This window comes from Lycorma delicatula, chromosome 5 (assembly GCF_047948215.1).
Source record: "Lycorma delicatula isolate Av1 chromosome 5, ASM4794821v1, whole genome shotgun sequence".
In the NCBI taxonomy this organism is placed as follows: Eukaryota; Metazoa; Arthropoda; class Insecta; order Hemiptera; family Fulgoridae; genus Lycorma; species Lycorma delicatula.
This window is the reverse complement of record NC_134459.1, coordinates 120469129-120490380: the sequence shown is the minus strand read 5'-3', so window position 1 is coordinate 120490380 and position 21252 is coordinate 120469129. Positions and strand designations below refer to the sequence as shown.

At 28.3% G+C, this 21252-nt stretch overlaps 1 protein-coding gene across 2 annotated transcripts in view; it reads right to left on the bottom strand.

The window, feature by feature from the left end:
- PpD3 (protein phosphatase D3) overlaps positions 1–21252 on the bottom strand; it is a 36512-nt gene continuing 15260 nt past the window's right edge. The window contains exons 4-11 of one of the 2 annotated variants that reach the window (XM_075366970.1): positions 17977–18098; positions 17718–17882; positions 15836–15941; positions 9251–9393; positions 5646–5733; positions 3201–3420; positions 1323–1404; positions 1–505 (exon numbers count right to left, since the gene is read on the bottom strand). In XM_075366970.1, coding sequence (XP_075223085.1) covers positions 446–505; positions 1323–1404; positions 3201–3420; positions 5646–5733; positions 9251–9393; positions 15836–15941; positions 17718–17882; positions 17977–18098 — 986 coding nt within the window. In that variant the 3' untranslated portion in view covers positions 1–445. The remainder of the gene's footprint in view (positions 506–1322; positions 1405–3200; positions 3421–5645; positions 5734–9250; positions 9394–15835; positions 15942–17717; positions 17883–17976; positions 18099–21252) is intronic. The other variant, XM_075366969.1, reaches the window with a different exon arrangement.

The following is a 21252-nucleotide window of genomic DNA, read 5'->3' as shown; positions in this document are numbered from 1 at the left end:
AACTGAACTTTATTAATCACTTCATATAAAACAAACTATTTTCTGAAGGGTAAATTACTTTAATTAAACAATAAATAAATAAACTAACATATATTTATCTTATATATGTTGTACTGAGATACTAGCATGTAATTTAATTAAACATAATGTAATAAAGATAACATAAAAATTGTTGTCATATCTTTTTAAAAAATAAACATGACTGTTATTACAATATAACAGATATCACGTGATCATATTGTTTTTCATCATTTTAAAACGGTGTGAAAAACATAATCTAACTTCTCAATGGTAACAATATATAATATACGTATATATCTCTTTCTTTTCTGTGAAAAATGTTCTTACTCAACTAAGAACTTATCTGTTTATAATAAAATTTTCATTAATGTACTTCAATGTTTTCATAACACTTTTACTTTTTTTCAAGATATTATTCTATGCACTATGCTATGAGGTTGAACAATGAGTTTGCATAGGCCATTGGTTTTACATCTGGGTGAGGCTGAAACAAAGAAGACAAAATTTAGTTAATTAGAATAAAATATGTTTTGATTAAATGGTTTAACAAAGTTATATCAAAATTTTTTCATTACATTAAATACAATGAATCTTCAGACAGCATATAATAAATAATTTCGACCATAAAATATGTCCACTTTTTGAAAGTGGACAGTTTTGAGGGTATCTGACAAAATAATTTTATTTCAGTTCTATTTAATGAGATATTTTGTTGTACATTATTAATATTACATTCTGTAAAATGTTGCCTGAGAGAAAATATAATAAATTTATTAACAACATAATAGGTCAACAACTTATATATTATGTGAAGCACAGCGTGCTATGACATAATTGTTCATTTACTGCTGTCCAATTGGCTCTAGCCATATTGTTTTAGAATGATAACAGAATGCTATATTTAAAAAACAGATACCAGCAGAAAAAAAATCTAAAAAAAATTAATAATTTTTTTAACTCTTGAGAAAAAACAGCCAAAAATAAAATGCTTTATATTTTTTTGTTTTTTCTTCTTTTGTATATCCTCTATAGATTTAAAAATCTGAGTTATCAATAATCGCAATTTCTTAATTTTACTAATAACAATACTATCAATATATTATGCTAAATTGATCTGAATAATACATTACATACTCTATAAATAATATTTCTAAGGTTAAAGGTTAACCAATATAATAAGAATAATAGCTATTAATTATTAATTTCAATTACAGCACAAACTATGATACTATATAACTTATATAATGCTAAATCTGTAAAAAAATTCTGTAATCAGTATAAGTGAGATTAATTGCACATACCACTTCTTCATAAGTAGTAAAATTTGGTTTCATATTTTTGCCATTAAGTGTGATGAAAGCGCCTTTGTTCCCCATTTGATCACTGAAATTAATTATATAATACATAAAAATAAATAAATATATATAAATAAAATGTTTTACAACATACAAAAAAAAATAAGTAAAGAGTAAGTGGCCAACATCTATAAATAATAAAATTTAATTAAAATAATAATACAGATATTACATTTCTCACATTTTTAAAATCATGTGAAAAATGCTTTTAAAATGTAATGTCTTATAAAAAAATTAATTAAAAGAAACATTAATCAAATTGTATAAAATATTTCAAAAGATTTGTAATAATCAGTCACTTGTTTCTCATTTCCTCTAACATAACATTATGTTTGAAAATGAAGGTTTATGCAAAAGCAATTTATTTACCACAATGTAATCTTGTTTTTGATGAAATTGGATGAGACCATTAATTCTCTACAATCAACTGACTTAGACATACAAGTTATATGGTTAGTACTCACAATACAAAAACATCCTTTTTGAATCATCATTACCTTATTTGTAAAAGATTGTTGTTTTGACATTATTATTAATAAAAAATGGAATTGTTATATTGCAGTTCTTACTGACTCTATAGCTATAAATATTTTCTTGTTTCCATGATTTGATATAAAAATAAAATAAAATTACCCAAAAATATAAAAATTTTCATTATGACAGTCAAAAGAGAGTTCTTTTTTTTTACTGTACATAAAATTGATATAAAACACAAAAAGGATATATGTTTGCTATATGTAGGATGATTGACAAAGAATGTAACAAACTTTCAGAGACATGTTCTACTGGTGAAAATAAAGAATAAAGGTCATATAAACATAGGTTCAATATGCTTCATTAATGAGTGTCAGCTGGCGAAAGATTTCACCCTGATTTCTTGTGTTGGGAAAAACTAAATCAGATTGTAATTCTTGGGACTCAAATTAATAGATTAGTGGTTTTCTATGAAATCTGAAATTTCTATTTTTAAAATAGAGCCCAGAACTGGGAGTTTATTAATTATGAGAATACTGGGAGTAAATGACAAAAGATTAGTCAAAAACACACTATTTTATGTTTGGCAAAAAATAACTTTGTTAAATGGCTAATAAAAACGTAAATGTTTTAAACAAAACTTGTACAGAATTTGATTCTGAGTAAAATTGTATGAATAAAGTCTACAGAAATTAATTTGAAACATAAAAATTTCAAAACATATCCAAATGTGACAGATTTTAATTAGGTATTAAACAAACCTATGTTTATATGAACTTTTTTTTCTATATTTAATTAATGATACCTTATTAATAACTGCATAAAATAAACACAAACAAATATGATTAAGTAAAGCAAAATATATAATTAAGTAAAGGTATTAAATTACATAAATGAAATATGTAATCACATGCCACTTTGAGGAATCAGGTTTTAATACAATATTCCCTTGTACTAAACAAGAATTTAATTTCAAACTTCACAACCTGGTGGATAAAAAATTAAATGATGAGTTATATAATCCCTCCTTCACAATGTTCTCAATTAATTTAAGGCTATATAGTAAGCAATTACTTATATAAGTAATTTTGATAAAAATGAACATTACTTGCAAGCAAAAGAAGAGTTTAAGTAAAATGAAAAATTTTGGCGATGCAAATTAAAAAGATGAAACGTTAATGATCAAGGCCACCATTAATCAGTTCCTATGGGTCACCTTAAAAAAAACTAGTTATAGTTTCCTTTATGCTGCTGGCATTTACAGATAACATTTATAAAATATCAATCTGAGAAAATTATGAAATATATGAAACCAAATTGTAATAATGAAAAACTATTAAAATTAATTACCAGTAATTTGGAGCTGAGAAAACTGTTATACACATTCCATCATGTGCAACTTCATAACCATCATTTTTAACTTCATGACTCCTAACAATATAATCAAGATTATTTTCCTTGCAGAAGTTAAGAGTAACATCAGGCCCAAACTGAACACCAACACCACGCTTACTAGGTGCTCTCTTATTACTTGGCATTGGGTCAGACCAAAGAAGTTCACACATCAAACCTAATACAAAATAAAACATTCAAAAAAATTAATCCATTTATTAATTCAACAAATAAAAACACAAATGCCTGTTTAACATAAAATGATTCCCCTCACACAGAGTAATTCTAATGAAAGTTGATAAACTCTTTAACAAAAAAGTAATCAAGATGATACTTACATTAATAACTTTTTTATTTTCATATATTTTCACTTGATTAATATCAAAAGACTGCTTCACTAAGTGTCAGTTCAATTACAAGTTTGCAATTGTTCTGATTCATATTTTCAGTCAAGTCAACTACAAAATTAATGTTGTCAACTGAACTTCAATTATACATAAAAATAACCATCTTTATAAAAATTTTAACTTATTGTTTCTTCATTGTATTATTAGTATTAACAAAGATTTCATACTATACATATTAATATTTATCCCTCAAATGATAAATTTTTTAGAAAATAGATTATATTTAAAATATAACAGATGTTCTTCATATGAAAAATTTTCAGCAAAAATAGAAGTTTCATTAGAGATTAGTACTGTTTCTATTATAATGAGCATCTCTGAAAACTTTACACAAATAAAAAGTTTTTATTATATTTTTAATTTTGGTTGGTTAATTTTAAAAATAATGAGGCTGTATCAATTTCCTCACAAACAATTATTCAATATTAACAAAATCTTTGAAAGTATGAGTTTGTCAAATACAAATTGTAAACTTTCGTTTACAACATTTATTAGTATAAAGTAAAAATACAGAATGTATTTATTGCTTTTCTACATAGTCTCTCTAAAGTTTTACACATTTTTCTAATATGTGGACAGCTTGTTCAAAAAGGTTCCCTTCTTAAAAAAAAAAAAAGCTTGAGGACATGTCAAGAGCGAATTGTGAATAAATTCCTCTACTTTGTTATTGCTCTAGAATCAATTTACTCCTAGTGCCTCTTTCAATGGCACAAACAAAATAAAGTTGCAAGGGGATAATCTGACTGTACAGAATATGTTCTAAGGTTTGTCAGTAAATTTCATCCAGTTCATAGCAAATTCTTACGGCTATGAGGCTTTGTGTTGTCATGAAGGAAAACCACATCTTAGATTAACTGATTGTACCTTTTATTTCTGTGGATGGCTTTCACTTTACCCAAAGCTGACAATAGTAAGTAGCATTCAGTGTGATATTCATGGAGAAAATCGACAAGCAATACACCTTACAAATCCCAAAAGAATTCCAAGGACTTTTCCAGCAGATTGATATATTTTTGCTGTTACAGGGCAAGGTCTTCCACTTGTACACCATTCCATATTCACAGATTTAAACTCAGGAGTGTAGTGATGGATCATGTATGGGTGACTGATGCAAGAGATTATTTTCCTCTAGCTAAAATGGATTTAGGAGCCTTTGGTAAATTCCATGTGGCCTGTTTTTTATTTTAGATAAAATGTCTTGGAACCCTCTCTTACAAACTTGATAATAGAAAGTGTACTAGAGGACTTCTATATTTTTTATACACAATTTTTAAACAATTTCATCTATCTTAAGGTTCCGATTGACTTCAATGAGGTCATGGATTGATTAAATGTTGTCATCCGTCACACTTGTCCTTGAATGCTAGAAATTCATTTTTACAGCTTCATACCCTCCTTAAAATTTTCTGGCCTACTTACAGACTTAAATACATGAATTCATATCCCAAATTATGCATGCAGTCTAGTCAAAATTTCAACATGTATGACGACAGCCCCATTCATGAGAAACTACATGACAATACATTACATAATCAACAATGGAACCTCTTTGTTCTGACACGTTACCAACTAGACAGATCCAAACGCCAAGGCGGCTTGAGTGTCCATTCCTTCCCCACATCTTTGTTATCAACATCATTTCCAACTAATCCATTCATGTTCATATGCAAACTGGGAAAACAAAGTCTGTCTTATATTTGACTGATCCTTGCATTAGTAATCATAAAAATAATCAATTTAGATTAGAACTCACAAAGTAGGTAAATGAAATTAACTCTTTTGCAGCTACTTTCCAGTTTTTTCTTTCATGTATATATATATATATATATATGTGTGTGTAATTAATTATCCAAAAAGGTTCCCGATATTTACATACGATTTTATGTAATATAATCAAAGTGTATAATTCTGATAGGAATTTCTTTCTGAAAATAAAAACTTTTGAATATAGCAGATCTTTAAAGTATCAGTATCCGTTCATTAAAAAAATACACACCTTCTTCAGGAGGCTGTCTGTTTCTATCTATTTCTCTTAAGGCATCTAAGGTTACATTATCTTTAGAAAAGAGTCCACCATGCATAACCTGAAAGCAGTAAAACATAATATATGGTAAAACTATACATATAACACTAAATTTGTTGTATTTTATCTATACAGTTATTTTGAAGTAAATGATTCCTAAAGAATTGGATGGATGAGTTGGAAGGGCTATGATAAATGGTTTTCTTACTATCAAACATTTTTTTTTTTTATTGTATAAAATACAAACCACCAAAAACAGTAATAGATCTTTATCTATTACTTCACATCTTAATAATTTTTATTAATGCTGCGAAAACTAGTTTTCGCAGCATCCCAAATCTTCAGTTGGTATTAAATTTTATTTTTATAATATTAAAACTTATCGTTTTTAAAATTTTGTCATGTTGTTTAAGAAATTGTAATATTTCCCTATTTTCAAAGTTTAAATAATACTGTATAAGTACATGTACATGTGCTGTCCAATACTGGAATAATTAATCTTTAAAATGTATGTTTTTTCTTTAATTCTATTGTAATTGTTAGACTGTAGTTTTATTATAAGAAGTGGCTCAAAAAATAAGTTACATCCTTGCCGTGTTCTTCAACTAAAAGAGATATATTAATGTTTTGTGGTGGCAGCACTGGTTGTTGTTGTCTTCAGGCTCCCCCAGTAGCAATTCTGTATGACATTCAGTACGTGTGTAGTGTCGTCAGTATGGCATGTCCTCTACAGGTTTCGCCTAGCAAAGAAGTGTGTTCAGTAGTCAGATTTTTATGGGCAAAAAATTACAATTGTTGTGAAATTCATCACCAAATTGTTGAGGAATATGGTGAGAATGCAATGTCATGCCCCACTATCACAAAATGATGCCAAATGTTCAGAAACAGAAGAACAAATGTGAGTGATGGACTGCGTGCTGGGTGTCCCTTAGACTGCAAACATGACAGGTAACACAGAATGCATGAATGAAATGATCTTGAGTAACCAGTGCATTAAAATTAGAGAGATTGTAAGTGAACTTAACTTCAGTTATGGTAGTGTGTTTGCGATTATTCATGATCAGCTTAGTTATCGTAAGATGTGTGCACGATGGGTACCACATCTGTTGACCAACAACCACAAATATCAACGTTTTGCATCTGCTGTTTCTTTTCTTCAATGTTATTCCAGGACTGGTCCACAGTTTTTGAATCAAATCAACTCAGGGGATGAGAGCTGGGTCCCTTCATTACACTCCTGAGACTAAATGAGCATCACATGAATGGAGACACAGAAATTTGCCACAGCCAAAAAAAGTGAAAACATCCCCATATGTTCGAAAGGTTATGAGAGTCTTTTTCAATCCTGAGCGAGTTGTTTACAGTAGATTTATGTTCCAAGGAATAACAATCAATGCTGAATCTTACTGTGAAACTTTAAAAAACTGTGTAGAGCCATTAAAAATCGAAGAACCGGAAGATTGAGCAATGGGGTCGTTTTTCTTCATGACAATGCTACTCCTCATTCAGTTCATGTGACAAAGGAGTTAATGCAAACATTCAAGTGGGAAGTGTAGTTTCATCCGCCTAACAGTCCTGACCTAGCACTTTATGACTACCATCTGTTTGGTCCTCTTAAGTCAGACCTGGGAGGGAAGCGTTTCGCTAATGATGAACTGAAGGAAGCGCTCCTTAAATGGTTAAAGGAAATTGGATGAAATTTTTATGAGTGGAATTGAAAAACTTGTCACAAGGTTTTTAAAATGTTTAGAAAAACTTTGTGATTTTGTTGAAAAATAGATAAAAATATGTAGCTTTATATTCAATAAAAAAAAAAAAATTGTCTTATAAATATATATTTGTTTCACAGAGGGGGTGTAACATACTTTCTGATTGTCCCTTGTATATTGTTAATTAGTTCCTTCTCAAATGTGATCTGATGGCTCATAATTTTATATTTTTCTTTATATTTACAAACGAAAAAACATGTATTTTATCATTATCATAAATCTCAAATTGTTTTTGTAACCTGTAATATGTTTGCATTCTAACAGATGGTCAGCTACATTAGATATACCTTTTTTCTATTTTTGTACGCTGTGTAATGTTCTGTAAATATTTTTATCTAATCTATTATCTATATAAATATTGTTAGATTAATTGCATTTAATTTTATATATTCCTCTATTATTTTTATTATTGTTTTTTTTTTTTTTTTTAATATTCTATAATGTAACTATTTGGTTTACATTTTTTTATTTTATTATTATTTTTTTTTTATCATATACGTGAAAAACTTTTTATACCATTTTATTTGTTCAATTGTATTTTATGCACAAATTATTGTATGTTATGTTTTTTTGTTTATTTTGTTTTAATTTTCTGACAGTTTTTCTTAACAAAAAAAACAGACAAAATATATGACCTTTGGTTTGATAACCAAAGGGTTATTGAACCAAAGGGATGAATGCCTAAGGGATGGTTCATAGTACCTAAGGCATTTTTAGCTTGTTGTAAAACTTACAACAAGCTAAAAATTAAAGTTTTTTCATCATTCTGTTATAGGTTTTATTCCTTCATTCATCTGCTACTTCAATTTGTGCTTGTTCTGAATGTGATAATGCTGTACTGTAGTTCATTGTGCGATATTATTATGCTACTTAAACAGAGGGTCATAGGCTCAAATCCAAGGCTGCAGAGCTCACTTTGCTTGCCATTCCTGTCTAACCCTGATCCTCCTGGACTCCTGCAATGTTCATTGCCCCTATAGTTGTGAGAATATTAGCGATAAATAACAATTAAGGTACTCAGACTTTAAAGAAACCTGAAAAAGAAGCTTACTCACAAAAGACAGATTAGTAGTAATTACGCTAACTAAACTACACAGACCTTTGACGAGTAAAACTCCACAACCCACTTCAGTTGCCATGGTGACAGAAATATAATTATGAATTAGATGGATTAATTTGTTTTCTTTAATAAATCTCTTCATTACACAACTTCACCCCCAAGGCGGATAGGGCCTCAATCTATGGCTTAAAACTTTCCTGGGATAACAATGTATTCTGCAAATTTGAAAGCAATTGGTCGGTTGAGTCTTGCATGGTGCAAGAACAAACAACAGACAAACTTTTGGATTTATTAAAATTGGTAATTAGAACTGGTATTAAAGAGTAGCAAATTATCCACACAGCATTTTACAAAACTTAAATATAGAATAATAGGTCTCTATGAAGAGACTGTACAAGACTGTACGTCATTTATATTCAATATATATCATCCTCTGATGTAATACCTTACAGTGGTTCCAGAGGCTAAACAGAAAAAGAAAAGGTCTCTATGAAGACCCCATTCTAACTTTTAAATCATAATGTGAGTTTAAAAATTTATTTAAAGTAGAAAAATGTAACAAAAATGAATTTTTACATGCACAAATACTAAAATAATGTAAATAAAAGATCATAAACTTGGCTTAAACTGATAACATTAAGTCACTGACAATATTAAGTCTTGAAAAACTAATCCTGAACATTGAACAACCAAGTCCTGAAAGTCTAAACAAGCTTAAACTCTAATGTTACAAAAATTTGCAAATTTACCAGAACTCTTCCATTAAGACAATGTGCCAATGGAAGCCAATTGAACACTTCTGTAAATAAATCAGACATCAGTGCTGAGTATTTTGATCTAACCTCACCCTCAAAACCATACATCTGATTCATCGTTTGACTCTCATGATTACCTGAATACAGAAAAACATTACTATATTAACAATCATTACATTGTTCATTAAGCATGTAATGTTACATAATTTTGGCAATAACTGAAAGGATAGGAATGACAGAAAATTTTTCTGTACCAGTAATAAACTCATTTGATAGAAACAAGCTATTCATAATTTAAAGTTGTTTTCATCATTAATTAACTGATAAACTGATTTCTAATCAACTGCTAGATGATGATTAGTAGTTTGTCTTCAATATTATACTGTAAATATGAATCGCTATAATATCATTAATACAAAATTTAAAGAAATTTCAGTTTATCACTTGAGATTAACTGGTACTTCCTTTGGTACTGTACCAAAGGAAGTAATGCATTAACAGGAAACGTATAAATCCAAACAAAAATTAACTGGTCTCTAAAAAACAGGGGAATATTAGCTATCAAGAAGAATTTACATTATTGATGATGGATCATCTACTTATACTTTCAATTATCACATTTGTAACACCACATCATATTAAATCAATACGTAAATGAATAAAATTGAGGTATATAGAGTGATACAGCATTTAATTAGTTGTTCTCATTAACGTTATATAAGTTATCTTTAAATAAACAATTAAACAGCATTTCATTTAGAAACTTTATTATGAAAAAAAAGCTTATATATGAAAGCAAATAATTTTCTTAAAAAGAATGAATGTTTCTAAGCAAATTTACTGCAAATATTAGACATCACATTCCCTCATACAAGCCATCAACTTGTAAAATACAATCTTTTTTTGTTGCTTAAACAAATCTAACAACTTAAAGTAATGTTAGTTTGGTTGAATACGTGCAAATGAACAATACATGTATGTAATTTTATTTAATATTTTTCCTTCAAGCACTGAGGTCAGCAGTACAGAAGGTGAAAAGTTGTAGTCTCTTTATCTTAAATTATTTTCAATGTTTATGCCATCAGAAGACCCAATCAAAAAACTGTAAATTACCAACACAATTATAATTGTAAATTATCCAATTTGCCATAACTAATAAAAAACAAGCAAGAAATGAATAACATAAGTTTATTCCACTAACAGAATTAATCGGTTATATGGAATTTGGTGACAAAAGAATGTGCCATCCAAAAGGATGGTGTGTGTTGGGTTGTTGTATATGCTTACATTTTAATTTTAGCAGCTAGTGGTGCAGAGCGGACTATGTGGTGAGCCAGGCAGCTGCACACACCTGACTCTCTCCTGCTCACTATGCTCTTTATTTTGAATGAAGCACTTCAAGTGTTAAAAAATCACAACTCAAGAAACAGCTAAATTTTACAGGCTAGAAGCAGTCCTTTGTGAATTAATTTAAAGATTATTTAATTTAATTTCTAAGCATAGATTATTTTTTTTTATATTTATATTTTTATTTATTTATGTAATTTATAATAATTTATTATTTTATTTATATTGAATGAATTAGAATTTAATAGGCAATTATTTATTTATAATTTATTGTTACATTTAAATCAAAAATTAACAATTCTTATTAATATTTAAATAATATTCACTCATTAATAAAATAAAAGGATTGATTATTAGATAATATTTAGCAGTAAAAAAAACAAAAAAAACAGTTACTTAACTAATTATTTAAAAGTGCATTAACAGACTGTGGGAATGAAAGACTAAGAAACCATAAAGCACAGGAGAGTCAGCTGCACGCAGCCACCCCAGTGCACCACATTGTTCGCTCTGTGCCAATAGCAGCAGAGTAAGGAGTAAGGAGCAGCAGCTGGCCCGGCAACTAACACGACCTTACACAAGACTAAATGAAGAAGACTGCATCCCCCAAGCCATTTTTGCAGGAGGCCATAGGCCCAGCTTTTTTCTAGTATATAATTAATTTTAACTTCATGACAGACACAACTGTAAAATACACTATTACAGAGAAATGAACTGATGATGGGAGGTGTCTGAAATGTTTTTCACTTTTAGGAAATTACAAACAGAATTAATAAATAGTCTAAAGTATAAAATAATTTACAATTTCTCATAATAGGCCTTCACTAAACATGTAATCTTCTAACAGCAGCATTTCATTACAGTTTTAGTAGTAACAGGCTACTTAGTTGTTAATTTGCATATAATCAAAACTTTGTAGGGTTGTTATTTTTTAATGTAAATTTATGATATTATTATTATTATGTTTTTCTCCTTATTAGAATTTTCCCACATGCATTTTTGATAAATGCACTTCTGATACAAAACTTATACACACTACTATTGTTCATTAAATAGGACAATGTTTTTGGTCAAAATGTTCAACTTCAATTTGCTGTAATTGGTACTAGGTATGAAAAAATGTATTAAAATTAAAGCTATAGATTTCTTTTATGTTCATTATTAACTTTTATTATTAAACACTTTTTTGAGTAAAAAAGCACTTGATCTGAAAATCAACAAAAACACAATTTTACCTCCAAATTGTGATTAAGCCAAATTACATCATCTTAAAGGAGTATTAAATATCCAGTATTAAAAAAAACTTAAGACTATTTTTTGAGATAATTTGTATTTTTATTGCTTTTTGGACAGTTTGAGAATACCCCAAAACATTCTCATGAGAAATTAATTGTCTGCATAATGGATGCAACTGAGCAACTTAGGAAAGAGCAACAAAAAAAGTACAGAAGCATGCCAAGAAATGTGTTGAAAATGGCAGGCTCATTTTTGAAAATTTATTAAAAACTGATACGTATAATAGAATTTAGTTTGGTGCACTGTTTCTAAATAAAATTTGATTTTTTCAAACTTTTCTTTGTTTTATTAACTTATCGTATACCATTTTGTTCATGTAACTGAAATCCAAGCAAAATCTTTCATTACGCAGTTTAGGATAAATGTTTATATAAACTTTTTCCATTATTTTCACTAGCAGAATAGGTAATGAAAGTCCGGAGAGAACTTTGTAACACCTTGTCTTGTTTTCCTGTTTAGCCTCCGGTAACTACCGTTTTTAGATAATTCTTCAGAGGATGAATGAGGATGATATGTATGAGTGTAGATGAAGTGTAGTCTTGTACATTCTCAGTTCGACCATTCCTGAGATGTGTGGTTAATTGAAACCCAACCACCAAAGAACACCGGTATCCACGATCTAGTATTCAAATCCATGTAAAAATAACTGGCTTTACTAGGACTTGAACTGTAACACCTTGTCTATGACCAATATATCCATACTGATATCATCCAATTACCCATACTGGGTAATCCATATATATATATAAAATGACATAATTCACAAGTACATTCCTCTCGTCAAAATAATGGAAATAAAGTTTTCAGTAAATCCAAAGTAAAACTGAAAAATTTGTTTGCAGACTATTTTTCCAGGTTTGCAATACAATAACTTTGTTAAATGACTAATAAATGCTTAAAATGTATTTACAGAACTTGTACAGAATTTAATACTAAAAATAGTGATGTAAAAAATAACTCCAATAGAAGTCAAATAAATGTTTTAAAAAATTAAATTTTACTAAAACAGAAACAGAAAAAAAAATAAATGAAATGACTTACACAAAAAAATTATTGTATGTAATTTTGTTTTTTTTTAAATTTAATTTCCATACCTTATAGATACCGTTCAAAATGATCTTGATAGTTTACGCAAAATCTAGTGTGATGTAAAATCAAAGGAAGCTTTACTAATCATATCAAGGCTGATCTTCCTGGAAAACTTTCAAATTCTGTGAATAAGAGGTGGTGCACCATCATGTTGGAATAACATTTGCTGCCTTTTTTCAATAGGTACACCTTCTAGCAGAACTGGCAATTGATTTTGTAAAAAAAGTTTTGTACACAATATCAGGAAGATGATTTTGAAAAATAAATGGTCCGATTAATGGTCCCCAATTATACCATACATTTATCAAAAATCAGGTTTGAAAGTTAACTATTTAATTGCATTCAGATTTTCCATCTGTGACTATTCTTCAAATTTTATATTCAGTTTCTTGTGAGGATAGATTCATCAGTGAATAAAATGTAATAAGCAATATTTCTATTTTCTTGTACCCATCGACAAAAATTTAATCTAAATTCACTGTCATCTGGTTGAAGTTTTTGACAAAAATTTAATCTAAATTCACTGTCATCTGGTTGAAGTTTTTGAACGGTTTGCAAATGATAAAGATAAAAGTTCTGTTTCTTTAGTGTTCTCCAGACTGTACTACAAGATATGCCTGCTCGACTTTAAATTCGGCGACTTTTAATTTCTTGTTCAATTACAGGCTGTCCAATGGAAAAAGCAACCACTGGAAAAGACCCATTTGTTCCTAAGTTACTGATTTACTAAGAAAACTTTTTAATGAGTAGGTATTCTTTTATTTAGAAAACTTTGTTCATATTCACATTTTGCAACCTGGCTATTTAAATTAGTAAAACCTTAACCAAAAACAATAACTGGATTTTCTTGAATTGAAAATTTGAATGGCACCTCACTCACAAATACTTTATAAAATATATACAAATCATAAAAAGGGCACGTACAATACACAAATCACAGATAAGAGACTAGTTATGATTAATAAGTTAACTGCTAAACAGCTGTACAATAACTTAATTCAAATTTTGTTCCTAAAATGAACAGTGTTGCCAACTCTAGATTTTCAATAAACTTAAAGAACTTCAACTAATAGAGTATTCTTGAAATCCTGTTTTTGTAGAACGTTTTAAAATCATTTTCTAAGTATTTAACTAAATAATATACTGTATTTGTTTATAATTAACAGTTTTTTTTAATCAAACAAATGGATGGATTGTAACAATTTCTAAAATAAGTCATTTCATTTGTTTTAATGCATTGTTTGACTAAAAAGTCAAATGGAACAAAAAAATTTTGTTAAATTTCTTCTTCAGTAAAATTTTATTTTTTAAATGCCCAATTGATTTTACTGGACTTATTTATATCACTGTTTTTAAAATAAAATTCTCTACAAGTTTTGTTAATAAATTTCACGCATTTAGCCACGTTATTTTATTACAATCCTAAAAAAATGGTTTTAAGATAACAAATTTTTCAGTTTTACTTCCGATATCATGAAAACTACTGGAGATACAGGTCTGGAACCTATTTTATTAATTTTTTTCAGGTCAAAAACCAAAGGAAAACATTAATTTCTTCACTCAATTAACATCCTAAACATTTCAATATGACCTCATTTCACCAGTGGAGCTGAATTCCGGACAAAATCTTTCACTTGCTAACTTGCTAATGAAGCATCTCCAGACCTATGTTTATGATGAACCTTTTTCATATTTTGACGAGAGGAATACCCACCTGTGAAGTATGTCATTTCCTAGTGGGATACCCTGAGAATATTTTTTTCTTCTTTTTTGTAAAAGTAAAGAGATAAAAATATTTTCCTTACGTTTTAGTAGTAAGGAAGAAAAAAATTATATTCATTATATTATCATTATATTATATGATTCATTAACAATATTCATGAATAACATGAATAATATTCATATATAGAACTGTGATATTAATAAAATTAAAATCATGTATTTATGCAAGTAAATAATGAAAAGTAATACAGAAAGCAATTAGGAGTTATAATTATTTGAAGACTTTGTACTAAATAATGTTTGGATGTTCATGAAGACAAATAACATACACTGATCAAGCAATTCATGTGACATTTCTAAAGTTAGTGGAAAAAGTTATAAATCAGAACTAACAAATTTGAAAAAACATGTCAAAATAAGCAAAAACATTCAGACCGTTTGTTAACGTTAAAAGAATTATTTAAAAATTGCAGCAGTCACACATTTAACATCATGAAAACACACAGTAAAAAGAAAAACAGGAAAAGAAACTTCATGACACAGTCTTATTTTCCTTTTTACATTATCATGTGAATCAAATAAAATAAAGCCATGAATTTATAATTTATTTGTTATTTTATCTTTAAAAGAAAAAACTATTTACATACATCATCAAAACAATTCTTATGACAATCACTTAACTGTAGAGAACTTTGATTAACATAAAAGTAAAAAAAATTACATGTTAGAACATAATAAATCCATGTTAACTTGGCTAATTTATAAAATTATCCAAACATACCATTAAATACAAAATAAATCAATTTTTCAATGGACAATGAAAGTGTCATTAAGTTGTAAGTTATTTATTATAAACAGTGTTATTGGTAATTTAAACACAAAAAAAATTTTTTTTAAATCTTTTTTCTTTCAAGTTAAAGATAAGGTAGGTGATTTAAAGTACTAAGTCTCTCGTTACTTTTTATATTTATTTCAATCATAATTATAATTTCTTTTTTGTCAGACAATGAATTCTAAGTCCTGTTATGACTGTATTATTACTGGGACGACAGTACTGCAGTAAAATAAAACTAGAATTAACAACAAAATTTATAACTTAGAAACACATGTAACAGTAGCACTTACCTCTAGACATAAAAAAGTGATTAGGATAAAGCAATTTAAATCCAAATAATGTAAAAATACACTCTACTGAAAATGAACCTCTATCTACAAAATCTCCATTAAAAAGCTGGAATTTATTATCAAGGTAAAATTACTGTAATCATAGACAACATAAACATATTCTTTTCATATAATGGGTTATAAAAGTTACTAGAAATAAAAGAATGAATTACTTAAAAGCTATGATTTTCCCCTGAATTTTGTAATCTATAATTCAATTCAAAAAATCATTTAACTGCAATTAATTATAAATAAATACTTGATTCACAATAATTAATTGTTCTACATCATTATTAACAACAATCAAACAAAAAAGGATGAAGGTGAACATTGTTAATATATTTACACATTTTTGCAGTATCATTAACATTTTATCAAAATATTCATCATCAATCCTTTTCCTTCACCCATGTCACTGGGTCAGTCACAATTAATTTATCTCCATTAAAATCTATCTCTCCACTATTCACCTTTTTCAAGTCCTCATTTTTCCAGTTTAACATATCTTTTTAGTTAGGTAGTAGAGTAAGTTAGTACCAGACTCTAATGGCTGAAAAATTTATATTAGCTTGCATATCAAATTTTGTGTAGCCTCCATAAATCAGCTACCAAGTCTTTCAAAGTACTTCATCCAAATTTTAAAAACTTTGTTTACATTAAAAACAGGTCTTGTGTACTATATATGTTTCAAGACTAGTGGTGTTAGTTTAAACAACAGCAAAATGCTAGAAAAGATTGGAATTGATCATGATGACTATTGCTGAATAATCTACAAATTGTGACATTGTTAGAATCAGTTAAGATTGCCAAGAATTGTTACCTGAAAACCTTAACACAGTACCAGTTTATAGAACAGTGGTACACTGATGTATGCTGGGAGCTTCAAAAGATAGCTCTAACAATTCAAATTTCATATCTAAAATTTTTTTTAGTTTTTTGCTGTTTTTTGTTATCTTGGACAAGGTTATATATAATTTTTTTTTAATTAAGATAAAATGACAATTCTGAAATAGTCAGATCCTTCCTGGGATTTCAAATCTGGCATACTTACTGTACTGTAGATCATGCCATAGTCATCATGATAGAAGAGCCTACAGTCAGAAAGACTGAAGAAGGTACAGCTGATCCAAGTACAACAAAGAGCGTATTTGTTCTGTTTTTACATGTTGCTATGTCAAATTTTGACTGATATTTTAGGCACTTGACATATGTGATAAAAAAATATCAGAACTGTAGAAACACTGAAACTGGCTGATGCACCATGACTCAATCTCACCTCCCTCAAAAGTATGCAGTTTAGACGGAAAATACAACACCAATTACTCTTTGTATTTTTCTTGTAACTGCATAGTTTTCACCACAAAAGAAACCAAATTTTAAAGAGTACAGCTTTGTTATTGCAAATGTATTCAAGCACAATTATAGTAATACTGAGCTCCATTCAGGAAAAGTACCATGCTGGTGCTTTTGGGACATGGAAGAGAAATTAGAATCACTTAATATGACGTCAAGATTATCATTTTTGGGGTATTTCCAAATCTTCTCATACCATTTCATATAACAGTTCCTAAATTTATAACTTATAACACATGAAACATGAATATTATCAAGTAATGTTGTAGGAAATGTATGAACACTTTCATAAGCTAAGTGGGCATTACATAAGGTACAAATAAAACTTCTATTGTCTTTGAAGAAGTAAATCTTCAAAGAATTTTATGTAAGCAGCCTCTAATTTGAAATATAATAGACAGAGTAGGTTCTACCTGAGAAAATAATATCAGCTATAATTAAAAATATACAATGCAGTTCAATTTATTATAGGCATATTTTAAAAGGATACATATGGATTTGTTTCTGAGGGTAAGCCATTTAACTCAAATATATTTAGAAGATCGTAGAACTGTCCGTGAATATCACCACAAATTGTAAATTTTTCATCATCACCAATCTTTATATCAACAAGTGACGGCTGTGACATAAACAATTGTTTTATATCTAGTAAAATCTGAAAAAAAAAATAGTATTTATATTAATGAAATATAAAATAATTGCAGGTAATAAAAATGTATTGCTTTAATTTCAAAAATAATAATAATTACCTGGTAAGCATATTTCCTATGTAGTTTTCCCTGTTCTTTATATGTTTGTATTAAATCTGTCATAAATTTAAGGGTCACTTTACCATCCTCTAATGCTGGACCTTTGTACTCATCTTCAATAACTGGAAAAAAATTATTTCATTACTGAAGTATCACACAAGAAAAAAGTATTAGATTATTAACATAAGTTGAATAAAAATTAGTTATACTAATTGTAAACATTTTTATGAGTAAAGAAAAAAAATAATGTCCTAATAATACTTTGAAATAAGGCTTACAGAATTCATATTAAAAGCTGAAAATCTTCCATAATTTAAACCTAGCACTTACACACACAAAAATCCTAAATATAGTTTACACAGATTTTTCAAAGAATAGTATGGTATTTCTTTTATTGCAGGCAGGATTGAGGTGTGAAATCTTTACGTTTAAGGTATGAAGAGTATGAAAATACCATTAACTTAAAACATAGTTTCCTTTTATATATATATATATATATATATATAAATACTAGCATCCCCCCATAGCTTCACCCATGCTATATGGGTACTTGTGTATTTTCCATTGCAGTCATGGGATGTCTCAAAAAGGGGATATTTTAACAAGGGCTCACTTCACTCACCATGACCAACAAGCAAAGAGAGCCCTTCCATCTGGATCCCTTGTGTTCATTAAATTCATGCTTGTGAGAATAATAATAAATAACAATTAAAGTCTGTTCAATTTTTAAAAAACTATCAATGTATTTGCATTTCTTCAGAGCAACAGTTTGGTCAGTACAGGATTCCTGTCATGGCTTTGCTCGTGAAATACATTATCAAAATCTCAAAATCACAAACAATTACCAACGCAATGCTACCAAACCTCAAAGATTGATTCAACAGCAGTAACATAAAATTGCAAAAATGTAAAAAACAATGTTTTTTACCCCTTAAAATATAAAAATTCAAAAAACCCAAAAATGTTTTTAGATAAATATTTTTACCTAAGAGTATTGCAAGCCCAAATCAAATGAATATCTGGTTTAGTATAGTCAGAAACGGAAAATTTGCATTCGTTCTTCAAAATATTTTACCTTTCTTCATCCCTTTCAAGGTCAAATTTAAAATAATTTAAATTGGTTTTTAGATATTCACATGAAGATTACTCACACTAAAAATCAAATTTATATCTTCATTTGTTACTGAAAAATTCAAAGAATAGCCAGGTTTCAAAAATAAATTTAAATCCCTTTTAACCCTACAAACGGTGAATTTAAAAAAAACTAGAGATTGGTTTTTGCATAGATATTCACATGAAAACTACAGAGACCAAAAATCAATTTGATATTTTCATTTGCTATCAACAAATTAAAAAAAAAAAAAAAAAAAAAAAAAAACAGTTAAATTTTATTGTTACTCCATTTTAACCCTTTAAACTCAGAATTTCAAAAGATCCTTTCTAAGAGTGCACACACCATAAAAAGAACATGTATAAAAATAATCAACAATTTACTTTTAAAATTTTTTGCTGGATTTTGAATATAAATCACTCATGATATTCTTTTATATATTGTTGCTGAATTGCTTGTGGCACCTTAGAACCTTGCAGTAGCCCTGAAGAAGGGCTGATTTGGGTTTTTGTAGTGATGGCTCTGATAAAGACTGTGTGTTTGGCAAGGTAGCCCTGAGAAAAGCTGTTGCAGTACTGGGTTCCTTCTTACAAAGTCAGTCAGTACGTGGTGGGAGCCATGCTGTTGTGGTGGGATGTTGGCAGTCAGCTGGCTTGATGGGAGGAGCACTTGTGCATGGATGTAGGTGTACTTAACTCCTACTGACATCTGAACATCTAGCACCATGCTTTTTGATATTAAGCACAGCATGTGTAACAATATATACAGATCCACAAATAAAGGTTTTGGCTCAATAATCTCCAAACTATTTAATTAATTTCACTGAAATTTAGATATGCTCTAGCAGTATATCTGAAATTGTGAATATGAAAATTTTATGAAGATTGGTTGAATCGTTCCTGATTATACTCAATTTAAGGTTGACAACAGACAACATAACCTCAATCTGAGGATATTTTTACTTTGTAATGGTGTATTTTTTGTACACGCTTTTGTAGCGAGTCACAATGGTGAGTGAATTTAGACTTGATGCTTGGGCATAGTGTTTACTCATTAACTGAACATATGTAGCACATTGTACTTCATTTCATCAGTTCATTTCTGACTGCGAAATAGTGAGGGCATCAGAAATTCTTGCACAGTTCTGTAAAAGTTTTTTTTTTTTCAACAGTGAATGAACTTTCTGTAATGCTGTTTGGCTGTAGAATGAAATATGTATGTACTTATGTAATGAATCACAGTGATGAGAAAATTTAAACTTGATGCTTGCATGTAGGGTCTACTCATTTTTAATTATTTCATCGAACATTTTATATATATATATATATATATATATATATATGTATGTATGTATGTATATATGAATGTATGTATGTATAACTCTCAACTCAGTCCATCCAAGTACAGAAATAAAACAACTATTATCTTATTTTTTATTATTTTTCATATAATTTTTTACCAAAGCACTTTCGTGGTATCCCGCATCATGTTTTATACAATATATTTATATAAAATTATATATCAAACATAAGGAAAATTAAAAGATTAAAATTACAGATTCAACATATGAAGTCAATTAAATAAAATAAAAACAAAAATATATAATAACATGTATATGACTGGCCAAATACTACAGTCCTGTACTATTTAAATAAATATTTACAAAGGTGCTGCTATCTATTGCAGCTTTTGAGTACATCTCCTTCAAATTCTGTCTGTAAGTTAAGCTGAATCTTTTTTTATGTACAATATTTTTTTATAAAATATCTACAATTTTATTCAAATATCCTTTTTTTATAAACAATAAACACTCATAAATAAACAATAAACATTTATTTCAGAAATTACTGCTAATTTGGAAATATTCTAAATTAAAAAAGGCGATATAAATAAAAATCTACATATTTTAGAAAAGTATTACTTACCTGGTCCATTTAAATTGAGGCACATGTATATCTCAAAACTACACATTTTAGGAAAACATTTTTCTTATTAAGGTTGTTCCATTTCAAGGGGTAAATATGTTCACAACCTATGTTGACCTTGTCAACTTATTTTTTTAAATAGGAACCTATATTTTTAATTGCAGAATTGAATTCTTTGCAAAAAAAAATTAATATTTCATCTCAGATTTTTTTTCTAAAATTAATAGTTTTTTTAATTAC